This window comes from Electrophorus electricus, chromosome 21 (assembly GCF_013358815.1).
Source record: "Electrophorus electricus isolate fEleEle1 chromosome 21, fEleEle1.pri, whole genome shotgun sequence".
NCBI lineage: Eukaryota > Metazoa > Chordata > Actinopteri > Gymnotiformes > Gymnotidae > Electrophorus > Electrophorus electricus.
Genome location: NC_049555.1, coordinates 105,258 through 117,500, shown reverse-complemented (window position 1 = coordinate 117,500; position 12,243 = coordinate 105,258). Strand labels below are relative to the sequence as shown.

General features: G+C 38.7%; 2 protein-coding genes across 3 annotated transcripts in view; one reads left to right on the top strand and one right to left on the bottom strand.

Moving 5' to 3' along the window:
* vps35 (VPS35 retromer complex component) overlaps positions 1-4,207 on the top strand; it is a 38,775-nt gene extending 34,568 nt beyond the window's left edge. For both annotated transcript variants that reach the window (XM_035520748.1, XM_035520749.1), the window contains exon 17: positions 3,949-4,207. In XM_035520748.1, the coding sequence (XP_035376641.1) occupies positions 3,949-4,128 (180 nt within the window). In that variant the 3' untranslated portion in view covers positions 4,129-4,207. The remainder of the gene's footprint in view (positions 1-3,948) is intronic.
* Positions 4,208-6,855: 2,648 nt separating this feature from the next.
* hrh3 (histamine receptor H3) lies at positions 6,856-9,107 on the bottom strand. Its single transcript, XM_027028284.2, has 3 exons — positions 8,660-9,107; positions 8,409-8,575; positions 6,856-8,103 (listed from the first exon to the last, which is right to left on the bottom strand). The coding sequence occupies exons 1-3, from the start codon at positions 9,066-9,068 to the stop codon at positions 7,192-7,194; spliced, it is 1,488 nt and encodes a 495-aa protein (XP_026884085.2). The 5' UTR covers positions 9,069-9,107; the 3' UTR covers positions 6,856-7,191.
* Positions 9,108-12,243: the final 3,136 nt, after the last annotated feature.

The window sequence follows — 12,243 nt, the reverse complement described above, 5'->3', positions numbered from 1 at the left end:
TGAGGGGCTTTATAGGAGAATGCGGTCCGTCCTGCTGTATTACTAATTTTAGGGACTTCGAGGCACTTATTGCAAGAAAATTAATCAGCATCCTGTTGTTTATTTCCTCTACAAAGTTCTCAATTTTGTTAATAGTATGGGCATCGTCAGGATTTGAGGATGTATACAACTGAATATCATCCACGTAACAATGGAAGCTAATGCCATGCTCATGAATAATTGTGCCTAATTGTAGCATATATAATGAGAATAATATGGGACCCAGTACTGACCCTTGTGGGACACAAAAGCTTACTTTTGCGAGCTAAGAGCATTCATTGTGTACAAGGACAAATTAATAGTGTTTTGTCAGACAAGATTTAAAGCAAGAGAGTGCTTGACCTCTAATGCCAGTGAGTGTTTCTGCCTATCCAGTAAGATGTTGTGGTTGATGGTGTTGAAGGCAGAATTAAGATCTAAAAATATAAGAAAAGAGATGTTAACCCTTTGTGGTCAATACAGATGCTGGTGTGTCAGTGTTGATATTTTGCAATATTTTTATTAATATCTTTGCAATAAGACAGCATGCAAATATGGTTCAAATATTTCCGGAATCTGTGAAATCTAACATTTCAGTTTTGTCGATAGTAATAGAATAAAAAGCCCCCGAGAGGTTATATAAGTTAAGATGCATGCCATCTGCTTCTAACCCCATGATTTGCGTATTCGTGTCATTCAGGTCTTATCCATTTAATCACCGTGTGATTGCTGAATTTGAGTGTCTATCTCTGTGAAATTAACCACTAAACAATGAGGGGTTTGATTCCTTTGATGAAGAGGAATGAGAAAATGAAAGAGATTGATGCCTAAATAAAGGTCATTTTACAATATCGTTACAACAGAGGACTTGGCCACAGTCATGTTTAGGCATGATATCTGCTACTATCTAATTAACAATCCAAAATTCATGAAATTGATTTTTAATACAATGACTTTTGACAAACTCGACTGTCCAATAATAAATGTCCATTAGTAAATGTTTACTTTGTTGTAGAGTTTTTTGTGTAAAAGTATGGTAGTTTAGTATAGATTAATAGATATGTTTTGGCCATACTGATCATTGTTCTGTGCAGCTGAGACTTTTCAGTTTTTTGCCCTTTTTTTGGCTTTAGTTGTAATGCTCAGATTTCACTTGCGCACACGAAGCTTGATATGTAAAATAAAATCGTTGTTCAGTCACGTTTTATTTCAGTCTATCTGAGATTTAATGAGTGATAGACCACACTTTACTCAGAGAACAATTGTAAAATAGTTATTTTGGACATTTATTACACATTTCTATGCTACTTTATTCATATATTTCAGTCCTTTTTTGAACCAAACACTTTGGTAAACTTATTTCAAACATCAAAACAAATGGTTCATGAGTAAAGGTATGTTTATCACATGAAATATTTGATACCTAATGGTACCTCATTAGGAAGAGAGCTGAGATGGTCTGAACATTTTGATATGAAACATGGGTGTCATGCTAATAAGTAAAAATCTTTGAAAGTGAAATTAAGAAAATGGGTAGAAACAGGGAAAATGTCCTGAGAATTCAATGGGGTAACAGAATCTAAGAAAACACAATTGTTTCTCTGATATTTCCCATCTTGTCATTAAAAATCTTCAAAAATCTTATTACTGCTGCCTTCCTGAGGTATTAGGGACTGAAGTATAATTCCTAGTTAGTTTTGATACAGTATTAAATAGGAATCTTGGCTTGTTTGTTTTTCTATTAGAGCTGATGTAGTGATTTTGCCTCAGTGAGGGCATGCTTATATTCAATAAGGCTATTTTTCCATGCCACTTTAATTACTTACCTCCATTATTTTGACATTTTTGTTCCGTGATGCACATACTACTTACCTCCATTATTTTGACATTTTTGTTCCGTGATGCACATACCAGGGATCCATTATCTTCTTACTCATTATTTTTGGTCAAGATGATGCAACCTTATCTAAAGTTATATGGAAAGAGTTCAACATGCCTGGTTACACACTCAAGCCCTTCTGGAGCTACAGTTAGATCGATGTTCAAGTCTGGTGCCAATAAACCCAGCTACAGGAGCAGATGTAATCATTTGTTTATTTTTGATAACGGGTGAATAGCATGGTTCAAATACACTTCATATTCTATAAGGAAGTGGTCAGATATTGTCTCACTTTGAGGGAGTATTGTAAAACTGTCTGTCAATACCATGAGAGAGGATTAGGTCTAAAGTGTGGTTACAATTATGCGTAGGCCCCACTACATTCTGAGTCATAACCATGGAATCAACAATTGATTAAATGTTTATTTTAAAAGAATCATGAATATTGAAATCACCAGTGATAATTGTCTTGTAAGTTGATAGTACTATTCTTGATAAGAAGTCTTGCAGGAACTCTTAGTAGGGACCTGGGGGGTAGTAGACAGTAATTAACATTAACATTAAATGCAAACCAGGGAGCATACATACTGTTACACTGAGAAATGCTGAAAATGTTAACTTTAAATGTGTGTATGCAGAGAAGCTGGAAGATGAGGTCATGGGTTTAATGGAAGAAGCTTCTCCTTAGGTGCTTTCTAGATTGCAGCTATCTAAGCAGGTGTTGTTGTTGGTGTGTGTGGGGGGGTTCTTTTTCTTATTATATTTCTGCACTAGCTGGTGTAGGTGTCAAGTAAGATGGTTAGTTAGGGTTAAGTTTAGGGTTAGGTTAGGGTTAGGGTTCTGTTAGGGTTAGGGTTAAGTTTAGTCTTAGGGTTAGGTTAGATTTAAGCTTAGGGTAAGGTTTGTTTTAGGGTTAGGTTTAGGGTTGGGTTAGGTTAAGGTTAGGGTTAGTTTAGTGTTAGGGTTAAGTTTAGGGTTAGGATTTCATTTAGGATTAAGTTTAAGGTTAGAGTTCATCAGAACTCACTGCCCTCTGCAGGGTGCTGCAGTTACTGTACCGTTTAGCAGTGTGCCTAGTGAGGATGCTGTATGTACTACTGTTTTCAAACAATATGCTAAATATATCCAGTATTCTTATATGATCTAATTGTTTAAAACCCAGACAATCAATTGTGAAAATTAATTTTTAATTGAGTTCTCATGTGCATCTGTACTACTGGGGCTAGTCAACTGACAAATTGTGGAACCTTACAGTAAAATTGTATGTAATGTACAGTTAACCAACCAGCACTAGTTACCTGAGGGCACATCTTGAAAATATGCAACCACATGAGTATGACCTGATGTCCGCTAGCATTCTTTATGCTAGCTGGCGTTATAGGAGTTCTAGCATCAATAATGTAAGTAGCCTACTTTTCTGTTTTTTATAGCACTTTATTGTAAATAAATAATAGATTGTTTGTCTGGAGCCACTGGGACACCCTCTCCACTTCAACCATATAGGCCACCTCAGCATCATCTCATTAAGCCTACCACCACAATGTCATCGGCAAACTTCATGAAGGTATTGGATGGTATTGGAAGGCTACACAGCTATATGTGTAGAGAAGACATCAGAGGGCTTTGAAGAGCCTTAGGCAGCAGCAGTATTGCAAATGTGAGAAAATGTTGGAGGTGACACCACCTGTAATCCTGAAGAATGAGCTCCCGAACCCTACTGAGCTGAGGGTTATTAAAGGCTGTGAGAGTTATTTTGTGTTATTAAAGGCTGTGAGAGAATCTGTACATGAAAATCTGCACTTGATTAAATTCAAATCAAGCTGCACTTGTCTTTAATAGCTTGAGTCCTGGTTAAGACAAGCAGAGATTAACCAAATCTTGTGGAAATCCTTCTTGGATTGATTTGGGTTTGATTTGATCTTTTGCACATGTAAATATTTTTTTAGACACATTTATTTCATTTTACAGTATAACGTTGCTAGGAAATGGGACAAAAATAGATACATTGTGTCAATAGATACATTTAATCTCTGTGTGTGTTCATTCTACAGGTGACAGTTCAGGTTCTGAATCAACTGATTCAGAAGATCCGTGAAGACCTGCCCAACCTGGAGGCCAGTGAGGAAACTGAGCAGATAAATAAACACTTCCACAACACACTGGAGCACCTGCGTCTGCAGAGAGAGTCACCGGAGTCCGAGGGACCTGCGTACGAGGGGCTTGTGCTGTAGGATGTGTATATGCGCACGCGCGCACACACACGCACACACACGCACACACACGCACACACACACACACACACACATACATATATATATATATATATATACACACATATACATACACAAGTGTGCACACATACACACATTCTCCATTTGTTTGTGTATACACACTCACACAGAGAGAGATGGTATGTATATACAACAATACCTGCACCGGGGGTTTCCAGCCTGGGGGAATTAAATTCAACCCTGTCTGTCATCTGTATGTTTATCTCTCTGGTTATAATTTTTCCCCCCCTCTGTCTCTCGTCAAATTTGTCAGTCATTCCGTTGTACTATCTTGAGTGTGTGGCATAGTCTTTGCTTTGCAGCCCCTTTTCTCAAGGTTTTCTCAGAGTGTCCTTGTCATCCTTGTCTGGAAGAGAAAAGGGGCGCAGATAAACCCAGACATCACCGAAGCTGTTTTTGCTTTAATGTGAGCCGTGTGTTACTGTGTGAAAACATGTCCAGTTAGCCTGTGATGCACTGTGTCCACTCTGCAGTCAATACTGGCTGCGTCTTTGTTTGGTTAAGAGACCTGCATCTGTGTAACTGTTTTTTATTGCCCTCTCTCTCACACTCTCACGCTCTCTACCTATGCTTTTGTACACTTCATTTCTGTGGCAATGTTTATTTTTGTAGAGACTATGCTGGAGTAGAATGTTAAATGGCAAGTTTTTTCAAATACTAGGCACATTGGGTTTTACACAGAGTGAAGGCAGACGTGAGAATGTGTGGGTTAAAAGAAGTGTGTCTGACTGCCAGTCTTTAAAAAAGGAAAACCACCTCTCGTTACTCGTTACTTTCTTTTCAAATCATGTTTACTTCTCCTTCCATATATTATATGTATAATCTAATTGTAAATCAGCTAAAACAGAATAAATATCATTGATTTCATGACATTTGCACAAATAAAATATTAACCCCATGTTTCTTTGCACAATTTTTTTAAGAAGAAAGTAGCATAGTTTTTTCTTCCATAATGAAAACTTGATTTTGTATTTTGAGGTAGATCTTATTAATATTTGTGAGTTAATGGGGCTGTGGGTGATGTGTAATGAGTTAATGGGGCTGTGGGTGATGGGCTGGCACTACAGGACTCCTGCTTTGAGGGTGGGTCATTGAAGTTAGGTGCATCTTTCCTCTTTTTCCTTCCTGACCTTTAATAGAGAGTCCATGGTTAATAATTGCTTCATAATTATTTTCTTGCTGTGTGTGTGTGTGTGTGTTTTGTTTTTTTTTCTAAGCACACACGTTTAGGTTAAAAATAAAATTCACCACAAGGCGCGCTGTTAGTGCTGACATACACAGACACCGACACTATGGCGCTTTACATAAATGACCATGTGTCCATGTCCCCCAAACCCTGTGTGCCTTTCTTTCTTTAAGCATGGAGATACTGCAACTGTTTGGTTTTTTTTTTTTTTAGAACGCTGTGACTAAAGTGACTTTACCTCTTGATAAACATCACTAAAATAGCTACACTGCACACACACAAAAAAAGACATTTCAATGACTAACATGGGCTCTGTATTTAGCAACTGAAAATTTAAACAGGGTCTTACTGTATTAACCAATCAGGCAATTTCTACAAGAAACTATACAAAAAACTAAAGATGTATGCACTGAAAACTTGCAGCAAACCTGAATTCCTAAGAGATTGGATATGAACACAGTGGGTTTACGTATCTACTTGGCCTGTATTTTAACTTCTAGTAACTGATGTATGTGCAACAGTTTAGAGACTTTGTGAGCAAGCAACCTTGCATAAACGAGTGAGTCATGCATTTCTGGGTGCTTGTACTGTGGTTGCTTGTTGCCAGGGAAACTACTTTGCACTTTGCCTTTTGGAGCTGTCTACAATGGGATGGGGGGGGGGGTTGTAAACAAGACAAGGAAATGCCATCTGACAAAGGGCATGAATCACTATTTTAAATCTGGATCTATACATTAAGCCTGCGCACAACTCCCAACAGCTTTCTGCTTAGGACATGACATGAAAAAAAATCAATATTGCAAATGAACAATAATGAGTTGTTAACAGCAACATCACAGCAGCAGTCAGAAGTGGAAGCCTCAAAGATAACCACAGAACTTTAACCCAGTTTCAGCAAAAACTCAGGCTTTAGGCTTCATTCCGTATCTGCCATTTAGAAACATTTTGTAACCAAAGAGAAGAGTCGAGCTGCAATTAGCAGTTTTAGAGCACTGAAAGGATGGCATGGGGTTTTGTTGCCCCTCTGGTATAACCTTTTATGTACTTGGGAGGGGGAGCTGGTGCAAGAGCTCCTCATTGCTTAATCCCATACGTTAAACATGAAAGTGGGTTAATTCTTGAAGACTGTTCCCTGAGAAACATGGTATAGAATACTGCATTGGTTCTCCAATAAGTACAAATAGGCTCCAGTCCTGTTTTCATTTTTGTCTGGTCATTTTCAAGGTCATTATCAGGTTTTAATTTTTAAAAAAAGGAGACCTGAACGCATTGTCATAGTATCTGAATTGTATTTTGCACTCTCTGTGGACATTGTACGAGACGTTTGAAAGGCAGCTGTTCCTAAAGTCGCTGACCGTTATGCAGACCTGCACTTCAGATATGCACTTAAACCAGACCCGTGCCTAGACCTTACTGCACTGCTCAATCTAACTTGTTTTTTTTTTTTAATATATATAAAAAAAAAGATTAGCTACACATGATTTGATCCTAAAGACTTTATATCGTCATATAAACACTCACCACCTTTCTTAAAATTAGTTGAGAAAATACACATTTTCTGGAAACTGTGTATCAATTTGCCAGGCTACAAGACAGAAGGACGCGGTAACATTTGACGAGATATAAGAAAGAAAAAAAAACATGTTAAACGTACACAAAGTCAAAGATTACATTTTACGACTGTTTTTCAAGTTCACAAAACTGACGAAAATAAACAGCGTTTCCACAAATCAAATACTGAGAAGAGATAAGTAAACATCGTTGCGCAAAAGTCAAAAATGAACACCTCACAGAGCTCCGTCTTGTTTGACTGCCTGTTAGTATTTTTGATCCACGTAATGGGGTTGGATTTTTATTTTACTCGGGCAGAGTAATTTGCTGAACGCTCTTCTGAAGCTGGTGTGGCATAGAGGATACAGGACAGGATTGATGGAGGAGTTAACCCACAGAAGCCAAAATGATATCTCGTACAAATAGTGCTGTACGCACTGTCCGTGACATGCCGCGCGGATTATCATTAGCAGTGTGTATGGGGCCCAGCACAGACCAAACACGCAGACTATTACCGCCAGAGACTTTGCTACTTTCTTGTCCCTGGAAAGGCGAAAGCGGTTGGCCAGGGTGGTGGACATGTCGTGACGGTTTCGATGCACGCCACACGGATGATCCGCGTAGTGTAATCGTGTCTCGTTGGTGGTATGCACTATGTCCCCAACCTGCAGCGGTGAAAGGTCCGGTATAGCGCTGATCCTTCGGTTCAGCCGGCCGGGGTTGTCTGCCTCAGTTGATGAAATTTTGCCGTTGGATAATCGACAGCACTTAGATCTTGAATGTATATCTACAACGCTGCTTGCTTCGGCTGGCCTTACGAAGAAAACGCGTTGCACGTCCGGCGCTCCGAACGGCTTCACCTCACAACTCCGGACGCGCACACAGGTCGACTGCTCCTCTCTCACTACACACCGGTTGCGAATGTTGATGTAAATGCTAAGGTTGAAATATGTGACACTTATGAAAGGCGTGAAAAACTCAACAGTGGAAGCAGTCATCAGAAAGTACCAGTTGAAATAGAACTCTGCATAGCACTCTCCGTTTGGTACCACGCTTCGTCCGGCGATATGCTCCCAGCTGATAATCGCTGGCCCGTAGAGCAGGAAAGCTGCGAGCCAAACGCACAGCATCTTCAAAACAGCCTCACGAGTTACGCCTTTTTGGCAGCGGTAACTAACCTGCAATAGAGAAGTATTTTGATTTAAATACTTACATACTACAAATTATTTATGAATGTGGTCGTCTTTAAGCGTATTTGTTTACACTGGAAAAAAAGTTATTCATCGTGGACTGTTTTTTTTTCCCCCAGATTACGATCTGAGATTAATCATGCTATTTCTATGTGCATTTTCACACTCGTGTGAAGGGGACAATTGCATAATTTTTCTGGTCCGCAGTTTTATAGTTACGGTTTGAAAACGGATCTGTGAAATGGAGCCACAATAAGCGCATTTATTGATTTTATGCCTTGGAGTGTACTTACCGCTCTTGTGACGGACAGAAACCTGTCGAAGCTGATGAGAACGATGTTAAAGACCGAGGCTGTGCATAGCATGTAATCCACCACCAGCCAGAGTTTACAGAGACCTCTGCCTAGTCTCCATTCCCCCGTCAATACATAGGGAATGTACACTGGGATGCAAAACCCTCCTAGCAGGCACATGTGCATTCACTATTACACAACATACCTCTATAAATAGCAATCTTATTCTAAGGATCATAAAAATCACTTACCGACCAGAAAATCCGCTATGGCCAAATTTAAAAAGAAAAAGTTGCCTTGGGTGCGCAAACTTTTTTCTACTACAAAGGCCAAAATGACAAGCGCATTGCCAAGAACTGTTGCGAAGACTAAGAGTGTCATAAGCACGGTCAAAAATACAGATGTTGTTTGAGAAAACTGTCCATATTGCGCACGCCGGTTGTCGAACGTTTCCAGCTCACCAAGAGGCGTTCCGTTATCTCTGTCTTGCACGGACCAGTTAGACAGCTGTGGATACCCTGATTTCCAGGCGGAGGAAACTGGAGTGGGTACCCCAAAGCTGCGTCCCATTGCTAATAATGAAGATTGCATGTTTGCGCTGCTGTCTCCCGTCTGCCACCAGTTACGCACGTTGACCGTGCGTAAAGGCTGCAGCGACATATATGGATTAGTGCTTATGATAAAGCAGAACTGAAGGCACAAGCAGAAAACCGAGCTTTATAGCGGGAGGCAGTGCAGCGCGTTTATTGGCTGGTGGCAGAGCGCCGATGTTCCGAGTATGGTGACGGGGCGGGCTCGTGTGTTATGTTGAAGGGACAGAAGGCTTTACATCGTCATAATTTTTGTCTTTAGAAGTGCACAAAACACTCAAATAACAGCAATGTTTTCCTTTTATAATGTTATCACCATTTTCAAAAACTGACGTGATTCAAAGGTATGAGATTCATTGTCTTTCAAATAAATACATTTAACAAATGAATGTAGCTTTTAGAAGTCACCATTCTGCGAAACCTGTAGATTTGCTTTTTTATTAGCTGCTACTTGAAGATTAACTACAAGAATTTAGTGTATTTAACAAACTTACAGATAATGTAGACATTGCATGTGCTAGACATGTTTTATATACAAATGAATGTAGGTAAAATATCACATAACCAGAAGTGGTTCTGCATGCTTAAAGCTCAGCCTTACTTTCATAGCATAATGTATTCACTCCTAATGAAATTTTCAACGCAGTTTATCAGTGGACTAAGATGATGTTTGATGCCCGTCCAATTGATGAAACAGCAATAGGCCAAACCTTCTTTTCTCATCTCATGGCAGCCAGCCAATATTTGTGGCTAAACTGAATCGTGAAGAATTAAAATGAAAACTGGAGAAAATCAAATGAATCAGTTGATATTTTGTGTGTCACATCTCATGAGAGTCTTCAAACGGACAGGTAGTGCCTAGAGCCTGATTTTGTGTGTCATATTTCATGAGAATCCTCTGCGAATACATCAAAGGACTCTCAGGTTTAATGAGATTTGGTGTGTCCAATGGACAGGTAGTGCTAGGGTCTATCTGGTTTAAACAATAAAAAGCACAAGTGGCACACCAAGGCTTCAACCATTTCTCTGTCTATAGAGTCCATAGGCAGAGGTAATGGGTGAAACACTTAAGCAATCAATAAAACAGTTTGTGCTTTGCAAATATTTGAACCCTTTTTTTTTCTCTGAGAAAATGCAACAAATGAATTAATTTATTTTTTCTTTACAATCATGAATGAAAAACCACTGCAGTACAATAACTAAATCTGTTGTTCATCAGAACAGCAGCATCACCGTATATGTTATTACATATGGACAAAAACATGAAAGACCATTCTCCTGGGGGCTAGCTGATATGGTACGAGCATCCTGGTAACAAGGTCCATTTCAGCCAGAGTCAGCCAGGGGCATAGTCTTTCAAACATACACCCAGAACATCATGGAATTCTGTCCAATGCAGATTTTTTTTTGCCTTGACATAAACACTTATGTCTGTAGACATTCTTGCCTCCCTCAGCAGAATTAGGAGAGAAATACAATCAACAAATAAAACAGAGACAGATTAAAATAGGCCAACAGCTATAAACAATCCACCCACACTGTAAGGTGTTTTTACACTAGGAACTATACTAGGATCTATGGTCTCAGTATTCATTAATAGTTACAAATCTATGTATAAAGAGTATTAGACTATAGGCAAACATTTTAGTTTGTTAAATAAATGAAAGACATTAAGGCAATACAATAATAATGTTTTTACCAAGCAGGCAGCAAATACACACATGTAAACTCTGTCTGCATTATTATGCTGTATATCCAACCCTTTTTTTTTCCATGATTTGATACAGATACAATATTCAACAATCTATTTGTTACATATCGAGAGGAAGACCATTGATATGTGCTTATTTTGAGAAAGAATCAGGTGAAGTTAATTAAAAAAATCTTCAACAGCAAATGTAATAGCTGAACAAAGAACTGTGGTAAAGAACTTTTATGCAGAGCCAAACAATTCTCAACTGATACCCAAGCCCAGATGTGCTCTCTAAACAAACTCTGTTTGAACAGACTTCCGAATCTACTCACTGTGCTCACCTTTGAATTAACAAGCACACACTAATTGAAGCTACTTACTAGGACCAGGAAACTTGGGCAGATCTGCTGGATGAAGGCTTATTCGATGTGCATAATAACCGTATCACTCTTCCTGCTCTTCCTGCTAATCAGTGGATATTCACTTTGCGGGAGCATATCCTACAGAATAGTGAGCAGAGAGTCGATAGTGTCTATACAGCTGTGGTTAAACAAATATAAAAAAAATATTCAAACTCCATTTTTTCCCAACACATTCCACATTGCAATATTAAAAACATGACAATATTAAACACGTGGAGGGTTAATGTACATGTAAACCAAACAGCCTTCAGATTTTCAAATCTGTTTCATACTAATAAATAAACATAGAAGGGGCATCAAAGCAAGGATCCTTATACGCTGATGATCCTTCAGACTGGGTACATCAAACTGCAGGTGTCCTTGTGTCACATCTAGGAGACATATGAAACAAAACGGGGCTCTAGAGGAAGTTCCGACGTTCAACATTAGCTAAATTAATTAGCTAAAACAGTCAGAATGCTTATGAGAACTAGAAAGTAGTAATAAGACATCTTTTTCATTTTCAGATCATATAGATACCACCGCTAAATACAATTTATGAACTACTATACATGTATTACTGTATTACAATGTGAGAGATTAATACATTATATTCTACTAAAATGGCTAAGGCTTACCATGGTAACTGGATGCTCAAAGAGGTGTGATGTTCAATAATCTCATGTGAGATTATTATTAATTTTGTTCACTTCATCATCTATCCATCTTTAAATCCACCTCACCACACTCATACCAAAACCCAAGTGTCTTGCACATTTCTAGTGAGCAAAACATCACACACACCCCTTTTCTGACATCACCACCCATAGTCAGTGTTTAGTCAGAGAGGTAAGTATAGTTTACAGTTTATATACATTATCTGGACCTGTGCGGACCCATCTGGACACACCCACTGGACCTAGGCAGACCTGTCTTGACACTCCCACTGGACATGGGTGGTTTATTTGTTTAAAATATAAGAAAATTATTTTGCTTCATAGGAGAATTAATCAAAATGATCAAAATGATCATAATATGTGTAACATTTTAAACGGGTATAAAATCTTAGTAAACACAGATGTAAGATGGGCAGCTTGGTGGTTGGTGTGTTTGCTACTCAGCAGTTGGTTCTTAGGTTTAAATCACTGTCT

What these genes read in the sequence shown, in the direction of transcription:
- hrh3 (XM_027028284.2), bottom strand. Translation starts at nt 9,068, where the DNA reads ATGTCGCTGCAGCCTTTACGCACGGTCAACGTGCGTAACTGGTGGCAG. An exon ending in CATAGCGGATTTTCTGGTCG is followed by an intron (nt 8,576 to 8,659) that starts GTAAGTGATTTT and finishes TGTGCCTGCTAG; the next exon opens with GAGGGTTTTGCATCCCAGTG. An exon ending in TTCTGTCCGTCACAAGAGCG is followed by an intron (nt 8,104 to 8,408) that starts GTAAGTACACTC and finishes TCTCTATTGCAG; the next exon opens with GTTAGTTACCGCTGCCAAAA.